The sequence below is a fragment of the Myxine glutinosa genome, chromosome 12 (genome assembly GCF_964187855.1).
Source record: "Myxine glutinosa chromosome 12, kmMyxGlut1.1, whole genome shotgun sequence".
Classification (NCBI taxonomy): domain Eukaryota; kingdom Metazoa; phylum Chordata; class Myxini; order Myxiniformes; family Myxinidae; genus Myxine; species Myxine glutinosa.
In genome coordinates, this window is record NC_136272.1 from 25767539 (window position 1) to 25787478 (window position 19940).

Here is a 19940-nt window from a genome sequence, read left to right on the forward strand (position 1 = left end):
AAAGAAGAATCAATAGGGAAATATTCAAAGCACAAAGGAGGGAGAAGGAGAGGAGATAGTCAGGGGTTAGATGCTGTGGGTTAAATGTTGAATGCAGTGTTGAACAGGTGGGTCTTGAGTGATGTTTTGAATGTGGTGAGTGAGGAGGAGTCTCTGATGGTGTGAGGTAGCGAGTTCCAGAGGGTGGGAGCAGCGATGGAGAAGGCCCTGTCCCCCCAGGATCTAAATTTGGTCCGGATGGGGGGGGGTCAGGAGGTTGGTACCAGCAGAGCGGAGGTTGCAGGTGGGAGTGTGTCTGGAGAGGAGGTCAGCCAGGTAGGATGGGGCCAGGTTATGGAGGGCTTTGTAGGTCAAGAGGAGGATTTTGTACTGGATTCTCTGGGAGATGGCGAGCCAGTGAAGCTTGTAAAGGACGGGGGTGATGTGGTCACGGGTCCGGGAATGGGTGAGTAGACGGGCAGCGGAGTTCTGAATGTATTGGAGTTTATTGGTGATTGTTGAGGGTGAACCATAAAGGAGGCTATTGCAGTAGTCCAGACAGGAAGTGATGAAGGCGTGGATGAGGGTTTCTGCAGCCACGGAGGAGAGGGATGGACGGAGACGGGCGATGTTTTTCAGGTGAAAGAAGGCTGTCTTTGTGATCTGTTTAGTGTATTTGGCGAAGGAGAGGGTTTGGTCAAAGATGATGCCAAGATTCCGGATGTGAGGGGAGGTGGATACTGGGAAACCGTCGATGTTGAGGGCAAAGTTATGGGTGGACTTGGTGAGCGTTTTTGGGCCAATGATGATTATTTCAGATTTATCACAGTTAAGTTTGAGGAAGTTGATTTGAAGCCAGGATTTTATTTCAGTGATGCAGTTTGTCAGGATAGAGTGGGTGGCGGTGGAGATGGACTTGGTGGAGATGAAAAGCTGGATGTCATCGGCGAAGCAGTGGAATTGGAGACCATGACGGCGGATTAAGTGACCGAGGGGGGACAGGTAAAGGATGAAGAGGAGGGGGCCAATAACTGAACCTTGGGGGACACCTTGGGGGAGGGGAGCAGTGGGGGATTTGCAGTTATTGATGGAGATGAACTGACGTCTGTCAGAGAGGTATGATTTAATCCAAGAGAGGGCAGTGCCGGTAATGTTAAAGGTGGTTTCAGATCGGGTGAGGAGGATGGTGTGATCGATGGTGTCAAAGGCGGCGCTGAGGTCGAGGAGGATGAGAATGTTGAGGTTGCCAGCGTCAGAGGAGAGGAGAAGGTCGTTGGTGATTTTGAGGAGAGCAGTTTCAGTACTGTGGTTGGAGCGGAATCAGGATTGGAATGTTTCATACAGGTTATTGGCAGAGAGGTGATGTTTGAGTTGAGTGGCTACAGCGCGTTCCAAAACCTTTGACAGAAAGGGTAGGTTGGAGATGGGTCTGAAGTTATTTAGGGTGTCAGGGTTTAGTCCAGGTTTTTTCAGAATGGGGGTAACAGCAGCAATTTTGAGGGATGGTGGGACGATGCCTGTAGACAGGGAGGAGTTTATTGTTGCAATGATAAGTGGAGAGAGAGCAGGAAGGGAGGCCTTGACAAAGCTGGAGGGGATGGGGTCAAGAGTGCAGGTGGCAGTTTTCATTCCGATGAGGAGTTCAGAGAGGTCAGTAGGGGAGACTGGGGAGAATTGAGACAGGGGATGGCAGGATAAGGGGGGGCAGGTGGTTTGAGGGGGAGCGGGTGCGGCGGTGGTCAAGCTGTTGTAGATGTTTTCAATTTTGCGTTGGAAGAATGAAAGGAAGGAGATGCAGTTGTCTATTGTGAATGACTGGGTGGTGGTGTTCAGGGGGCTGAGGAGTTTGTTTATTGTAGAGAAGAGTGCTTTTGGGTTTCCGGAGCCAGAGTGGATAATTTGGGAGTAGTAGGCGGAGCGGGCGCGGGAGAGGGCATCTTTATAGTGTTGTATGTGGTCCTTGTAGGCCTGGGAGTGAACTGTGAGACCTGTTTTATTGCGGAGTCTTTCAAGTTGGCGAGCACGAGTTTTCATCAGGCGGAGTTCAAGGGTAAACCAGGGAGCAGAATGGGTGAAAGAAACTGTTTTGGTTTTTATAGGCGCAAGTTGGTCAAGGCAGGAGGAGAGAGTGTGGTTGTAGTAGTCAGTGAGGTCAGAAGGGGTGTGGAGGTCAACGAAGGGAGAAGTGGACATTTTTTCAGAGAGGGTCGATGAGAATGAGGTAGGTGAAAGAGTGTTTAGCTTACGGAAGTTGATAGTGCGATAATGCCTTGGTGCTGGGGTGGGGATGTTGATGGTCAGAGTGATGGCTAGGTGGTCAGAGAGAGTGAGGTCGGAGCCAGAGAGATGGTGCAAAATTAGTCCAGTAGAGCAGACAAGGTCCAAAATGTGACCACGGTTATGGGTAGGAAAGTTGACATGTTGAGTGAGGTTAAAGCAGGTGAGTAAATCAGTGAAGTCAGTGGTTAGCGTGGAGTCAGTGGAGTCCATGTGGATATTGAAATCACCAAGGAGGAGGATTGAGGGGGAGAGGGAACATAGCTGGGTCAGAAAGTAGGAGAAGTCAGACAGGAATGATGGGTGTGGTTTGGGAGGGCGGTAGACAACAGCCATGACTGACTGTGTGTGACCAGAGAGTTTAAAAGCCAGGTGTTCAAATGATGGAGCAGATGAGATGGAGATGAGGTTGGTCTTGATGTCTTGTCGGTGAATAACGGCAATTCCACCACCTCGGCCCTCCGAGCGTGGTTTATTGATGTAAGAATATCCATTGGGTGTGGTGAGGTTGAGCGTGTAGTAGTCTCGTGGTTGTTGCCAGGTCTCAGTGAGACAGAGAAAGTCCAGTTTATTTTCCAGGATGTAGTCGTTCAGGATGAGGCATTTGTTGTTGAGGGACCGGGTATTGAACAGGGTGAGCTTGATGTTGTTTTGTACGGCGGGTATGAATCCAGGTGATTTGGCCAGGGTTCGCAGACAGGAGGTGCGATTTTGTGCGTTGTTGTGACCAGGTGTGTTGGGACGATGAGTGGGAGTGCGCTGAGCCGACGAGAGGATGGGGATGGAGTGACCTGATTGTAAATAAACAAACTTACGACCGGAGCCACGGTGAATGTACCTGGGTCGACGCAGGAGTCCATTCGATTTGATTGCAGAGATGCATGATGGGGTGGAGCGGGTTTTAAGCAGGAGAAGCCTTGCGGCGGAGTACCGCAGAGCCATGCCAGCAGGAGCGAAGGGACGAGCACGAGGCCAAGGGTGAGGAGGCGAAACAATCGTCACAACCCACGGGAGTGGGCCCGAGGAAACAGCGAAGGAGCCGAGCAGGTGAAGCCAGGAGCAGAGCCGGGACCATGCAGAGGGCAGACAGGAGCGAAGAGACGAGCACGAGGCCAAGGTTGAGGAGGCAAAGCGGCAAATGCAGCGGCAAACGACCGCCGCCGCTAATCAAGATCACGGCGGCAAACCGCCACCACCGCCCCTGCAAACAATGGGCACAACCCACGAGAGTGAGCCCGAGGAAACAGCGAAGGAGCCGAGCAGGTGAAGCCAGGAGCAGCAGAGCAGAGCCGGGACCGTGCAGAGGGCAGACTCAATGGCCAAAAATCCGCCACGACCACCAGGAAAGCAAGATACGGACAATGGTCCAGTCAGAGAAGCGGCGAGCAAGTGACGCCAGCGTCCTCTCACGACCGGACCGGAAACGGAATGTTCAGTGCCATCTTTCTCAACTCTATTCAAGAATAGGAATCCAAAAGGTGAGCTGACTTGTTGGAAATGAAAGAACTGCCTGACAGTTTGTCCAGTAGCGTCAGTTATTGATAGGTACAGGTTTTTCTGGTCTTTTATGATGTTAAAGCCAGGAAAATATGAGCTGATGTTGGCGCAGAAGTGGTCGAAATCTTGGATCTTGTCTGCAGCCTCAGCAGCTGCATGCACCTTCTTAGTTCTTGATTCTGATGTAGAAGATGATGTTGGGCGTGGGGCTGAAGTAACCTGCTTCAAAACTGATTTCGGTAATCCAGGAAATATTGATGGGGGTTCTTTGGGTCGCTTGCCACCCTTAACTGACAGTCTGACACCCATTTACAATTGAAATGTGTCTCACAAATATATATCTCCTTCAAGTGCCTCAAGCTTTCTTTCTCATTCGGCATTGCCAATATCCATCTCTCCCTCTCCTCAGGATCTTTTGGGAAGGATAGGACCTTTACATAAGGCGTCCCATCATAGTTTCCTTTACAGCCAAAGCAGCTGCAACGACGTGGCATCTTGTCATGAAAGCAGGAAACAAAACAAAGATCCTGTGAGATCACCAGCTGGACAGTTTCTGAAAGAGAAGAGAAACATATTATTTTGCTGATTTCCGATATTAAATGTGAAATATCACAATTAATTTTAAAATAAATAATAATTAATACACAAATCAAAAAAATTAAAAACAAAATTGTTTAAAAATAAAGTTGCCAAATGGAAAAAAATAATGTATATTCAAATCATTTTTTCGAGGGAAACGAATCTGTTATAATACAGACTATTATATTTTATTAATTAATTTATTTATTTATTATTTTATTACATAAATTACATGTCATATGTCAATTTCATTCCAATCCATCCAATAGTAAAGTGCTGTGGTATTTGCATAGAAAACGAGGCATTCATAGAAAACGAGATAGAAAATGGGAACTCAGACTCAAGTTACAAACCCCGAGGTTGTGACGTTCCAGTCCTTCTCTAAAGGAGTCTATGATAGATAGATAGATATATATATATATATATATATATATATATATATATATATATATATATATATATATATATTTACGTTTGTGGGGTGGAGGATGAAATGCCATAGTTAGTACAGGTAGGATTGTATAGTGTAGCATCGACCGTGGATGCGTAGGAGGGATCTCGATGTATTAAGTTGGGAAGCTGGAGCTTAAGGTTCTTTGTGTCTTCACGTGGGGGGTGGAGTGGTGTTATCTAGGTAGGGGTTAAGGTAGTTTTTCCCCCAGTTTGTCATTGCTCCTGTGGCTTTTCCCTACGTTTTTTTTACAACAACTACTACAACAACAACCTGCCATTAAACAACAATAACCGACACCATGCCAACAGAAGCCGAACGTTCTCGATCGACAATTAACACCAGCCCACCAACCGATTAAGGAAAAAGGCCACACCCCAAAGTTCTTCATTGGTCAAGCAATACCATGGGGCGATTTGATGGAGCACGGCGATTGGATAGGGTGACGTGAGAGCGAGAAGGTTCGAAATAGAGGAAGAAGACTCTCTCGCTCGGGCTGGCTTTCGTGTCGGGCAGTTGTTTTTTGTATATGGCTTGGTGGTTCCTGGCTCGTGTGCGAGCGTGAAGATAACTTTTTGGCGCTCTGTGAACCTTTGCAACATTGGAGGAGTGGGTGTTGTTTGACGGTGGTGCTTTTTGGGGGAGCTGGAGCCGCATTGCGTTCGGCGGTGGAAGCAAGGAAGGGCCGTTTCACTGGTTGCTTCGCGCCTGGGTGTTTTCGACACGGGGGTTCGGCGCCATTGTCAGAGTGCTTCTCGCACGAGTGGCTACACCAGCGGCGACGAACAACAAGCCCCTCAACACGTTTTGGACCAGAGCTGAGTACCGGCCAACTCAACAAAATAATTTATTTTCTTTTATCATTCTCCTGTTGTGTATTTGTGTCTGAATGGAGACATCTCAAATTAGAAATGAGTCTACCTCACCTTTCATTTTTATTCCATGCATTACTTTCATTAAATCCCTGTTGTTGCATTTCCTTTGGTGTGTCTTGCTTGCATGGTGTTGAGTCTGAGAATAAACCTGTGTGGCCTCCGTCTGAGGTAAGCGCTTTGGTCCCCACACCGTGCGCGCTGGACAACCGCCAGTTTCAGCTACGCGCCTTGGAATTAAAGACCTTGGAATTAAAGACCGCTACGGCTATTCGTCACCCCGTGGTGTTAACCGCCGGGGCTGACACGACAATACATAAATATAACTGTGAGAAATAGCAGAAACTCCACAATAGGCACAGGGTGCCTCATTTGCATTTGATATATAATCGGAAGAAATTAAATAAGTAGCGGACGTGGCTTCAAGAGGTACGATCTTTCATTTTCAGACAAGCTTTCGGCCAACACAGGCCTTCTTCTTAGTCTTATCTTCCTCGACTTAAACGAAAATCTAAATCTTTGTATAAAATTTTCGTAAAATTTATATAAAATTAATATAAAAATTAAAAATTTATATAAAATTTCTAACCCTAAGCATCACACAATGGAGTTTGTAGCGATTTAACTCTTCCCCTCCCCCCAACAAGGGGGTATTCCCCACCAAGAGGGTTGCATGCTGAGGTGTATATCTGTGTTAAGATAGCTTTATCGTGGCGTTTATTTTCCAAAGCCGCTTGTAATAACAAAAGTAATAACATTGTTAATGATAATAGCATAATATTGATGTTATTACAAAACAATATTAATATTAATAATATCCCCTCTCCCCAAGGGATGTTTCCTCCTTGAACAAACACTGTGTTAAAGTGTAAACATTGTGGTGTTTTCATGGGAGCAACGGCCTCTACCAGAAGTAAAAAATATTGTATCCCACAAACACACATGATTGCCTTTTTAATCAATCGCTAATGCTGTTGTACACTAAACTGAGAAATTTGGGGGAATGCCGACATCCGTGAGGCAATCTATGCTTATCACGTTGACAATCGCACCTGATCGTAGATCTACTGCCGTCTATAAGCCCCACAAGGATTATTAACATGACACTTCCTGCTGCTTCCATTGCGTTTTTACAAGGCCACTTCTAATAACAAAACGAATGATTAAAAATAATAATAAATTAATTAAGTATCTCATCCTCACGCACCTTCACGGAAGTACATTTTATTAAAGGGGATTTATAATGGGAAGGCACAGTCTGATCCTTTCAACGACCTAATCTAACAAAAGCAATAGTAATAATAATTGACAACAATAATAAGGATAATAACATGACTCCTCCTGCCGCTCCCGTAGTAAACGGGTGTACTCGTAAGGGAAAAACGTAAAATTGATTTCCCTGCACTTGACTGATTCATTACTTTGGAGCACAACCAAAAAGGGGTTTATAAAACAACTAAACGTTTTTTCCATTTTCCTCATTTGTGTAGAACCACGTAGTACAATTAATGAGCAGTTGCCTCTCAGACACAGCAAACTAAAGAAGATCTGAGCATTCCTTTTGGGTGCTTAAATTGCAGTCATGTTACTGCTTTGCAGCTGAGTTTCACTGTATTTATCCTCAGAGCGTTATCCGTGTGGTTTTCTACGACCGCCGGTTACAATACATGGAGCACCAGCAGCTCGAGGGATGGAGGTGGAACCGTCCAGGCGATCGCATCATGGACACTGGTGAGTTCGGTCTGTGGCATCTTTTTTGGCAAAATTAGCATGCTCAAACGTATCTGGAGCATTTTTTTTGGAAACGATCTATTTTTAAATATGCCTTTTTCAATTTGGATTTCATCATATTTGTCCTCTGGTTTTTTTTTTTTCTCCTCCTGCTCCTCCTCCTACTCTTATTCCTCCCCCCCCCCCCCCTCCTTCTCCGCCTGCCCCTGCCACTCCCTCCACCTCCTCCATCACCTCACCTTCCTGTGTTTAATGTTGTTGAGCTTCTTCCGTGCAAGGATCAAGATGCATATGCCATCACCATTTTGTTTGCATGCTTGCGGTTTCGTCATTTTAAATGTTGGTTTGCTGTGTTGGTCATAGTTGTTACACTGCCTTTCATATAGTTTCACCAGAAATTGATTTTGGACAGCATAAACTGAGGATTTAAGTAAATACAAAAATTCCCATAATATATGTTTAGAATTGCAGAATCCCCTTCCCTGTTTTCCCGTTTCCACTTCCTGATCTTCGTTCTTTGAGAGTGAAATATACAGTTGTGGCCAAAAATATTGGCACCCTTGCATTTTTTTCAAACAATGCACCATTCCTTTCAGAAATTTGTTGAAATTAAAAAATATTTTGTTATCCACATATGTATTTCTTTGGTTTGCAATGGAACAAAACAAAAAAGTTGAAAAAAACACTAAATCTTAGCTTATTCCACACAGAAATCCTAAAATGGCCTGGACAATATTTTTGCCACCTTTCAGAAGTTGTTAGAAATAATTGGATTTCAAGCAGGTGATTCTCCTTTACTTTAGAATTGAACTCACCTGTGGTGAGTTGCAGGTGCCTGCAATACAAAAATCTCTCATTCAACCAGTTTGAATAGAGAAAAGGAGTCATTCTGCTGTTTTGTGTCACTTTGTGTACCGCAATGAGCATGGATAAAACAAAGAAAACCAGAGAATTGTCTGAGGAGGTCAGACACAAGATTGTAGCCGAGCATGGACAATCTCAAGGCTACAAGTCCATTTCCAGAGACCTTGATGTTCCTGTGTCCAACATACCAATGTTATCAGGAAGTTTAAGGCCCAGGGCACTGTGGCCAACCTCCCTGGACGTGGCCGCAAGAGAAAACCTGATCGAAGATTGCAGCGAAGAATTGTTCGAATGGTGGAGAAAGCACCTCTATCAACTACCAAACAGATTCAAGCTGACTTTCACACACAAGGTGCGACAGTTTCAACTCGCACCACCCCTCGCCAACACAATGGAAAGGTTCTATGGTAGGAGACCCAGGAGGACCCCACTGCTGAGAGAGAGACATACGAAAGCCCAACTGGAGTTTGCCAAAATACACCTGAACAAGCCAAAATCCTTCTGGGAGAATGTCCTGTGGACAGATTAGATCAAATTAGAGCTTTTTTGTAAAAACATCATCTTTGTTTACAGAAAACAAAATGAAACCTTCAAAGAAAAGAGCATTAATGTTAGCTCTTACACACGCCTTGATCTTGTATACAAAAAAACCCACCTTCCCACAGTCAAACATAGAGGAGATTCAGTGATGTTTTCGGTTTGCTGTGCTGCCTCTGGCACTAGGTGCCTTGAATGTGTGCATGGCATCATGAAATCAGGAGATTCCCAAGGCATTTTGGAGCACAATATTCAACCCAGTGTCAGAAAGCTGGGTCTCCGTCAAAGGTTAAAGGTCATGGGTCTTGCAGCAGGACAATGACCCCAAACACACTTCAAAAAGTATCCAGGAATGGTTCAAGACAAAACGCTGGACTGTTCTGAAGTGGCCAGCAATGAGTCCAGATCTAAATCCCATTGAACACCTGTGGGGAGATCAGAAAACAGCAGTTGGGAAAAGGCGCCCTTCAAATCTGGGAGAACTGGAGCAGTTTGCACAGGAAGAGTGGGCCAACCTGCCAGTAGAGGTGTAGGAAACTCATTCATGGCTATAGAAAGCACTTGACTGCAGTTATTTTGTCCAAAGGTTGTGCTACCAAATATTAAGTCTAGGGTGTCAATAATTTTGTCAATGTCATTTATTTTATTTTTCTGATCTAAAAGGATATATTAAGTTCTGAATCAAAAACAAAGGTTCTGTAATATTAACAGTGAAATCAAGAATTGTGGAGACCTAATACTTTTGTCAATTTCAACTTATTTTTCGAGAAAATGTTCAACCCAGTGTTATTTGAAATCAGTGGTATGGAGTTATTTGAAAAAAAGTGCAAGGGTGCCAATATTTTTGGTCACGACTGTATATTTGAAGCTTGGTCTGAAAAGTGTTTTCAGCGTTTGGAGTGAATTGTGAAGAGGATAAAATTTAAGAGCAGAATTTTAAATACTTCTCCCACCGCAGTAAGGTATGCTAAAAGGAGTTTGTAGGGTGGTTTTTAAAAGTAAAATTTGTGTTGCAGACATTCCAATGTCAGTGGGAATCGTTGACCCCAAAGCCAATCCAACGCTACTAAACACCGTGGAATTTCTTTGGGATCCTACAAAGCGTACCTCAATTTTCATTCAGGTTGGTGTTTGTTGCCGCTTTGCAGTCGACCGAGCCTCCGTGTTTTAACGCTTGTACCTGCAGTCTGAAAGAATGTTAGCGAAGCGCTCTTCGATCTTGGATCACACTATCTTTGCATGCAACTGGCTTTGTGTTGTTTCACCTTCAGTTACCACATAGTAATTGATGTAAATGTACACTATGAAATGTAAGGAAGGTTCTATTTTTGTGTGCTCTGAACCAATATTGTGGCTTTTAAGTACAAATGAACTTTGGTGCTGCTGTTGTCTTTTTTGGGGGGGGGGGGGGGGAAGGGGGGGGGGGCTTGCTTCACATTCACACTTCACTCTTTTCTGTGAGGGAAATCAATTTTCGAATGTGAACTTGTTACAATCTTTGTTTAAAGAGTACGGTACATTTTGAAGCCATTTATTTTTCCAATTTTGTTTTTGAATTACTCTTGCTAATAAACTACTAAATAGAACAGCACTCGGTAGAGCACATACCTCCGCCAGGCTGAACAGTTTACGTTTTGTATCTCACTGATAGGCCTGACCTGCATCCAGACCTTAACCAACATATAACCGGCTTGTCCTTGTCACGTAACCAACTGATCCACCACGTTTTGTCCGAATCTGTCCATAACCTTTTGAAATATCGTGCTATATATCATTTTTGGTCCTATCTCTCAATTGTGAAGAAGCATTTCAATTTTTTTTATAGTATCCACATTCATATCTTTACCAAATATAATTGATTCGTTCTTGTCAAACATCCAACCTCCCCTCCCAAGTTTCGTCTGAATCTGTCAATAACTTTTTTGTGATGCCGTGCTCATAGATGCACAGACAAACGAGTGAATACACAACAGCCATTCAACTTCGGTGGCGGTGGTAATAAGTGTTTTTCACGTAACATTTTGTCTTGGTGTTGAGATGTATGTGATAGTCAAACAAATGGCATTTTGTGGAACACTTGCATTATGAAGTGATAAAGATCTAACTCTGTGCGTTCATTTATCTGCCGCTGAACAAAATAAAAACAGCTTTTGTTGTATGTGTTAATTTTAGGCAAGAAGTTGCGGCCCCCTCCATCTCTTCCTGGCAGAGATGGTTCTGGATATATAACATGTGTGACACCATCTTGCTGCAGCAAATGTGTTCCATATGCCAAAATACTTTGTTGGTATGCAAGAAACGCTATCATCACTAAACCTAGCAAGGAGTTTTGAAGTTTGGAACACATTGACTGCAGGAAGGTTGTGCCACATGCTCAACACCCAGAACCACATCTGCCTGGAAGAGATAGAGTGCGCTGCAGCTTTTTTCCTGAGCACCACAGAGTCCTGACGTGAATGCCACCGAACACGTTCAGGGGACGTGGATTGGGGGCTGAGGAAAAGCTGGCATCTGCCAAGCAATGTGCAAGAGCTATAGCAAAATTTAAGCCACGTCTGGCACAATCTGGATCAGACTGTCATGCAGAATATCATTCATTTGATACCTTCGCAAGTTCAAGTACTTGTATGATGCCAATGGACATGCATGCTTCCAGATACAAATGCATGCAGTCCATTTGATTGTGTACTTTTCAGAGATTGTTAAAATTAAATTTGATTACAATCATGGGTGTCCATTTTGTTCTGCTGGGCTATGTAGCATTCACCTTATTGGTGGTTTCAGGCTCCGAAGGGGGTACTGATCCGAAACATTTCTAAATTGTGCAGACAGGAAAGAACAACAAGTTGTTCTCAAAAACGATTTGGCCAGACAGCTTCCAAATTGATCAACAACTGAGCTTTCGTGGAATGATTTTGTTGTAAAAGCAACACAAATGATGCAACACAACTCTTAACAAACACGGAATTATCTCGTTATGTCTTGTACTTCAAATGCCACGCTGTTGTCAAAGCAAAAGGTAACCTTTTCGAATGAAAGTACTGTGTGAGAGGCAATGTGTTTGAATTATTGATTTTAACTTATCAACATGTTCCAAATTTGTTTTAATGACTAAACTTTGTATCATTTAAATTCACCGCCAGGCATCTCCAAATCAAATGCTAACCTTTTGGCCTGGGGTGGATTATTGATTTCCTCCGTAGTTTTTACGGTGTATGATTCTTAAGTTAAGTTTGTGATGTTAAGTTCAGCATTTAATGTTGTAGGTGAACTGCATCAGCACTGAGTTCACACCAAGGAAGCATGGTGGCGAGAAAGGTGTGCCTTTCCGGGTTCAAATAGACACCTACAGACAAGAAGAGAATGGGGAATATTCGGACCATATGCATTCAGCGAGCTGTCAGGTCAAGGTTTTCAAGGTCAGTAGTTGTGCAGTAGGGCTTGTTCCCCCATGTTACTGTGAACAGGTTAGATTTTTTTTTAATTTCCCACTCTAACTGTAACATTGTTTTGGCCAGATGTTCTCCAAAGCAAGGCACAAGATGTTTCTTGCTTTGGATTTTCAGGTGGATGTCCTAAAAGCCAAAGTTGTATACAAAAACCAAAGTATACATTTTAAGTGGCCTCCCTCTACACAATCTTCCCCCGTCTGACGGTTTGTCTGTCTGTTTGCCTGTGCGCAAGATATCTCAAAAAGTTGTGGATGGATTCAGGCAAAATTTAGTCAACACATTGGGTGTGACAAGGACGAAATGCTGAGATTTTGGTGAACATCCTAGGCCCGGGATTGTAGGACACTTACTGAGCCTGAATACCCCTTTGTGAACTCTATTCTCTCATTTCCTGACATCATTTCTGTAAAGCATCAGATGATCTGGTGTTGATTGCGGAAAGCATGTATGGACTGAAGGAGAAGATGAACAAATGGAAGGAATGTATGGAGACAAAAGGTCTGAAGGTGAATATCGGAAAAACGAAGGTGGTGGCAAGTGGTAAAGCATGTGGTGAGGTGGAAAGAATTGGGAAGTGGCCATGTGCTGTGTGCAGGAAGGGTGTCAGAGTGAACTCCATTCAATGTACAATGTGCGCTGAGTGGGTTCATCAAAAATGTTTTGGTCTGAGAGGGTCATTAACCAGTGTGGCAGCTACATTCAAGTGTAAGGTGTGCACAGAGGGAGCTTCAGATGGAGGAAATGTTGAGTTGGATCTTGGAGACGGCATGAAGCTGGAAGGTGTGAAAACATTTTGCTACCTCGGAGACATGCTGAATGGAGAAGGTGGATCAGACTCTACAACGGTTGCTGGAGTGAGATGCGCATGGAAGAGGTTTCGGGAACTGAGTGGCGTGCTGACGAGGAGGGGAGTGTCATTGAAGCTGAAGGGAAAGGTGTATGCTGCATGTGTGAGAAGTGTTATGATTTATGTGAGCGAGACTTTGGTAATGAATGTAGAGCAGCAACGAAGGCTGGAAGGGGTGGAAATGCGAATGTTTCGGTGGATGTGTGGAGTATCGTTGAGAGAGAGAGGAAGACTGTTCTCCCCTATGGGCCGGTGCTCCTGCCTCACACCTAGCTCGGCTTCACGCTGTTGAAACCAAAGCTTTCAGAATTATTGGAATCTCCCGCGATGAAGCTATCTCTGAGGGCCTTTCACTCACTCACCGCAGGCAGGTAGGTGGTCTTTCTGTCTTCTACCGACTCCTCTCCGGCCTTGCACCCCCAGCTCTCTCTCTGCTCTGTCCCCCAAATATTCCTACAGGTCGTACAAGATCTGCCAGCAACCCTCTGATGGTTAAACTGCCGAAATCTCGGCTCTCTGCTCACCTTCACTCTTTCATTCCTCTTTTCTCCCGCCTCTGGAACAAACTCCCTCACTCCCTTCAATCCCACTCCTCCCTCCAGGTCTTTAAAACAGCTGTTCACCACCATCTCTTATCTTCCCCCATCCAAAACCTTGATCTTTTCTACCCCCGTAATTCACCCCAGATCCACCTTGTTTGAAATTCCAACTTCTTTCCTGGAAGTCCTGGCAGTGTCCATATGTTTTATACCTCTCCCACCGCCCCCTTCCCATGCCCCCCCCCCCCCCCCAAAGCCCTCGCCCTCTCTCAGATCTCTCGATGTCTCCATGTCTCTCGGTCCCTGCTCTCAAATGTTGTGTTTGTGTCCTTCCCCCTCTCTCCCCATCTTGTCTACCGCTCCCGATGTTATATGTTTTATGTGTCGGTTTGTCTTTCTGTGTGATTAATGTTCGCTCTTTCACGAGCCTCGATCTTGTATACAAAAAAAACAAACAAACAAAAAAAAAAACATGATGAATTGCGAAAGATGATGGGAATAGAGCCTGTGATGGATGCTGTGAAGAGAAACAGGTTGAGATGGTTTGGTCATGTGTTGAGGAAGGATGAAAGTGACTGGTTGACAAGAGTGATGGAAATGAATGTACAAGGAAGTTCGAGGATGGGGAAGACAGAGAAAGACTTGGCTAAAGGTGGTGGAAGAAGAAATGCGGGCATGGGGGTTAACAAGGGGAGATGCAGAAAATAAGGCAAAATGGAGAAGATTGTCATGGGGCCCGCAAGGCTAACCCCCGCTCTCGCAGGGAAAATGGCCTTAAAATGCCTGTTATTGTTGTTGTTGTATTGCTGTAAAGCATCCGGCGAGTTGAAGTCATCTTCAATGCATTCCTCGACACCATCATTGGTGGACTCCAGCACACCAAAGAGCATAACGTTGGTGGAGCGCCACTATCTGTTCAGTTCAATAGGCGATAGTACCAATTGTTAGGTGGTTTTTTTATTATTATTATTATTTTTTTGGATACAAGATCGAGGCTTGTGTAAGAGCTAACATTCATCACAAAAATAAGACCAGCAGACACACAAAACATACAATAAAGGGAGTGGGAGACAAGATGGGGAGAGAGACGGAAGCACACAAGTACAACAGCAGAGAACAGGGACATCGGGAGATCTGTGGGAGGGAGAGGGCTTGGGGGGAGGAGGCTTGGGGAGGGGTTGAGAGGTGGGAGAGGTATAGAACACATGGACACTGCTAGGACTTCCAGGAAAGAAGTCTGTATTTTAACAAAAAGTGGATCTGGGGTGAATTAACGGGGGTAGAAAAGATCAAGGTTTTGGATGGGGGAAGATAAGAGATGGTGGTGAACAGCTGTTTTAAAGACCTGGAGGGAGCAGTGGGATTGAAGAGAGTGAGGAAGTTTGTTCCAGAGGCGGGAGGAAAGAGTGAAGGTGAGCAGAGTCTTCATTTTAGCAATTTCACCAGGAGAGGGTTGCTGGCAGATCTTGTGCGACCTGTCGGAATATTTGGGGGACAGCACAGATAGAGCTGTGGGAGCTAGGCCGGATAGGAGTCGGTAGAAGACAGAAAGACCACCTACCTGCCTGCGGTGAGTGAGTGAAATGCCCACGTTCTTTATGCGCTCACCTTTACACGCTAGTTCTTATGCATTATGCCCACATTCTTTACACGCTAGCCTTTACCAAGACACCACCCATCATTGGGAACTTTTTATCAGTGTCTATATCGTCATTGACACTACATTTACTGTCAGTAAAAGAGGTAGCACCACCAATTGGTGGTGGTAGCATCACCAATTAACACCACCACAAAAAAGAGGGAGCAAGCTCTCCGATGTCTAGATTTCACATGTTTGAGTTTCCTACGCCCGCACAGCCTCTGCTGGAGTTGCCGTGCCCTCTGCTTCCAACTCCATGCCCACTACTGCAGTCGCCGTGCACCCTACCACAATCACCGTGCCCCCTGCCACAATCACCGTGCCCCCACCACAATCACCGTGCCCTCTGCCACAATCACCTTGCTGCAGTCACTGTGCCCTTCTCTGCAGTAACAGTGCTTACTGTCGTAGTCACCGTGCTTTCTGCTACAGTCACTGTGCTTTTTGCTACTAATGCAGCTGGCGTGAAAACCAGCTCGGTATATTCAGGTTTATGCATGATGTCTTCAGCAATGGTGCAGCTTCCTGCAGTTCCAATGGTCGGCGTTGGATCCTGCAATGTGAGCTCAACATTCGTAGCACTCTCTGCTGGAGTACGGTCGTGTAGGGTATCGACAAGCTTCACCCCAACATTATTCTGTCGTTCATCATAACACATTTTGCAGTGTAGCTGTATGAGGTCCGTAGGATTGACTGTGACAAATTTGAAGATTTTCTTCAAAAGTCCAAAGCACTCTCTGTGAAACCAGTTCTCGCAGTCATAGCATTGGGCTGCTACGACATTTTCACCCACAGTGGTTGAACAGAAATTGCATTTGTAGAAAACCATCATGTCAGAAGTCGGAATACTGCTCAGAATTTTATTCGTCGCTCTCGATGTCATCGCTTTCGCTCAAACTGACACTCTCCCCAAAGAATTTTAAAAAATTAAAATTGACTTTAAAACACTTAGTCCAGGAATAATAGATTTAACCCGGAACAAATTCAAACAAAGCTGAAAATTTCAGGATATGTTCAGAAAACTGTCCTGAATAACATACTAAAAGTCCCCAGACATCCGCCTTGTGCTTCAACGGAAATTCAAGATGGCGTCCAAAATGGCGGCAATTTTGGCATTTTATCATATTACTGAAGGAGTCCGGACTCCAGCAGAATACGGATAAAAGGATGGCAAGGCACAAACTCGTCCGAGAAGATGTTTATTCGTAAAACCAACTCGGGAACACTGAAAAGCCCGTTTATCGGGCTGCCTTATAAAGCAAAACCAAAACCGAAACCGAAAGCCACGCCTCTCAAGCGAGGCGTGCTTCGGTGGTCACGTGATCCACAGGTGTAGCTCATTATACCCGCACGCGCGGCACGCTTTGGCGGTCACGTGACCAGCCACTCTGGCGCCGTGGATCCCCGCCGGTGACGTCACCGGCTGGAGCAAGGAGATTCTGATGCCGGTCTTGCTTGGGGGACCCATGGGTCGCTACACACACCCCCCCAGAATGGACTTGGTCCAGGGAGGTCAACCTGAGGGGGGTCCGGATGACCCGACCGAAACAACCCCTGGCCGGTCGCGGAGGGGGGGGGGGGGTGTCCGGTGTGGTGGTGGATGGTCGGACGGGGGGTGTAGTGGACGGTGGGCGGCCATGCCGCGGTGGCAGAGCCAGCCGTAGCGGCTGGCCGACGTCCATGTGGGCCAGTTTGAGGCGGTCCATCGAGATCCGGTCCGCCCGGCCGCCGATGCTGACGATGAAGGACTTGTTGTCCCGGCGTAGGACCCGGAAGGGTCCGTCGTAAGGTGGCCGGAGCGGCCCCCGGTGCGCGTCGTGGCGCACAAAGACGTACTCCGCCGTGCGGAGTGCTGGGGGGACGTAGGAGTGGGGGTCGCCGTGGCGGGACGTTGGCACTGGGGCGAAACGTTGGGCGGCCTCCTGGAAGTCCGTGCGCTGGCGCGCGGCGGACCACGGGCTGGTGGCGTCGGGCACGAACTCGCCCGGGACGCGGAGAGTCTGGCCGTACACCAGCTCGGCGGTGGACGCCTGGAGGTCCTCCTTGGGGGCCATGCGGAGGCCCAAAAGGACCCACGGGAGCCGGTCGGCCCACCCGCCGTCCTGGAGGCCGGCCATGAGTGCGGCCTTCATGGAGCGGTGAAACCGCTCACACAACCCGTTGGCTTGGGGGTGGTAGGCCGTGGTGCGGTGCAGAGTGACTCCCAACGTGCGGGCGACCGTGCCCCAAAGTTCGGACGTGAACTGTGGGCCGCGGTCGGACGAGATGTCCGCCGGTGCGGCGAAGCGCGCGACCCAGGTGGCGATGAACGCCTGCGCCACTTCGGCGGTGGTGGTGGTGGTGGAGGTGAGGGGCACGGCCTCCGGCCACCTGGTGGTCCTGTCCACCATGTTGAACAGGTGGGTGAACCCCCGCGATGGGGGCAGGGGACCCACCAGGTCCACGTGGACGTGGTCGAAACGCCGCTCGGGCACGGTGAAAGGAGCCAACGGAGCCAGGGTATGACGGTGGACCTTGGCCCGCTGGCAGGCTGTGCAGGCGTTGGCCCAGTCGCGGACGTCTCGTCGCAACCCGTGCCAGACGAAGCGTGCCGACACCAGCTTCTGGGACGCCTTCCGGCCTGGGTGCGAGAGGTCGTGGAGGGAAGCAAAAATGCGGCGCCGCCAGGAGACCGGCACGACGGGGCGCGGTCGGCCCTGGGAGACGTCGCAAAGCAGGACCGTGCCCGCGAAGGGGACGTCAGCCAAGCGGAGGCCCGTGTCTGCCACCCTGAGCGCCTGCACCGTGCCGTCGGTGGTCTGGTCCGTCGCCATCAGGGCGAAATCCACGCCGAGGTGGACGGCGTTGGCGCCGGCCCGAGAAAGGCAGTCGGCCACGGTGTTGTCTTTCCCGGCGACGTGCCGGATGTCCGTGGTGTATTCCGACACGGCGGAGAGGTGGCGCTGCTGGCGGGCCGACCACGGCTCCGTGACCTTGGCCATTGCGAAAATCAATAGCTTGTGGTCGACAAAGGCCGTGAATGGGCAGCCCTCCAGGAGGTGGCGAAAATGGCGGACAGCCAGGTACAGCCCGAGGAGCTCGCGGTCGAACGTGCTGTACTTCAGCTCGTTGGGCAGGAGTTGCCGGCTGAAGAACGCGAGCGGCTGCCAGGCCCCGTTCACCCATTGCTCATGGACCGCGCCCACGGCGTAGTCGGAGGCGTCCGTGGTGAGGGCGATGGGGGCACGGGGTACCGGGTGGGCCAGCAGCGTGGCGTTGGCGAGGGCCCGTTTCGCGCCGGCAAAAGCCGCGTCCATGTCCGTGGACCAGACGACGTCGTGCTTCGCCGGCTGGCCTCGGAGGGCGGCGTACAAGGGCCGCATGAGTTGCGCCGCTCGGGGCACGAAGCGGTGGTAGAAGTTCACCATCCTGAGGAACTCCTGCAGTGCCTTGACGGAGCGGGGGTGCGGGAAAGCGGCGATGGCCTCGACTTTGGCCGGCAGCGGCACAGCGCCGTGCCGGGTGATGCGGTGGCCCAAAAAGTCGATCGTCGCCGCACCAAAGTGACATTTGGCCGGGTTGACAATCAAGCCGTGCTCGCTGAGGCGGCCGAAGAGCGTCCGGAGGTGGAGGAGGTGCTCGGCTCTGGACGTGCTGGCGACGAGGATGTCGTCCAGGTAGGTGAAGAGGAACGGCAGGTCGCGCAGCACGCCGTCCATCAGGCGCTGGAACGCCTGCGCTGCGTTTTTGAGGTCGAACGGCATCCGGAGGAACTCAGAGGCCGAAAGGTGTGATCACGGCCGTCTTCGGGATGTCGGCCGGGCGGACGGGCACCTGGTGGTACCCCCTAATCAGGTCCACTTTAGAAAAAATGGTCCGCCCCGCCAACCGGGTGGAAAAATCCTGGATGTGCGGGACGGGGTACCTGTCGGGGGTAGTGGCGTCGTTGAGGCGGCGGTAGTCGCCGCATGGCCGCCATCCGCCCCCCGGCTTCGGGACGATGTGCAACGGCGAGGCCCAGGCGCTGCCGGAGCGCCGTACGATGCCGAGGCGCTCCAGCGCCGTGAACTCGGCCTTGGCGACGGCGAGTTTGGCGGGGTCGAGACGGCGAGCCCGGGCGTACACCGGCGGGCCCGTAGTGGGGATGTGATGCTCGATGCCCTGCCTCACCGCGATGGCCGAAAACGTCGGCCGCGTGAGGGCCGGGAACTCCGCGAGGAGACGTGCGAAGTCGTCCGCCAATGGGAGGGCGCAGGAAAACTCAGTGGGTGCGGCCCGGCTCAGGGCGCACGCCAGGGAGCTGAAAGTCTCGGCGTTGACGAGACGCCGGCGTTTCACGTCTACCAGCAGCCCGTGGGCGCACAAGAAATCGGCCCCGAGCAAAGCCATGGGGATGTCCGCCGTCTCGAACTCCCAGTGAAAGAGCTGGCTGCCGAAGCGGAGGGCGACGGTGCGTGGGCCAAAAGTGCGGATGGCGGAGCCGTTGGCCGCGACCAATGGGGGGCCGCAGACGGCGGCCCGCCTGTCCTCCGCCGAAGCGGGAATGAAGCTCAGCTGGGTGCCGGTGTCGCAGAGGAAGCGTCGCCCCGACGCTCGGTCCGCGATGAACAGCAGGTTTCCGGAACGGCCGGCGTTCATTGCTGGGAGGGAACGCCGGCTCGCCCGTTTCCCGGGGTCGAACATGCACGGGGTTCGGC

At 48.8% G+C, this 19940-nt stretch overlaps 1 protein-coding gene across 6 annotated transcripts in view; it reads left to right on the forward strand.

Annotated features, from left to right (window-relative positions):
- The window catches only part of LOC137438082 (transcription factor CP2), a 176642-nt gene that overhangs the window by 57752 nt on the left and 98950 nt on the right, over positions 1-19940 (forward strand). For all 6 annotated transcript variants that reach the window (XR_013621062.1, XR_013621063.1, XM_078766601.1 and 3 more), the window contains 3 exons: positions 7281-7386; positions 9804-9910; positions 12054-12206. Coding sequence is in view for 4 of the 6 variants with exons in the window: in XM_078766601.1 (XP_078622727.1) it covers positions 7281-7386; positions 9804-9910; positions 12054-12206 (366 nt within the window). In the remaining 2 variants the exon portion in view is untranslated. The remainder of the gene's footprint in view (positions 1-7280; positions 7387-9803; positions 9911-12053; positions 12207-19940) is intronic.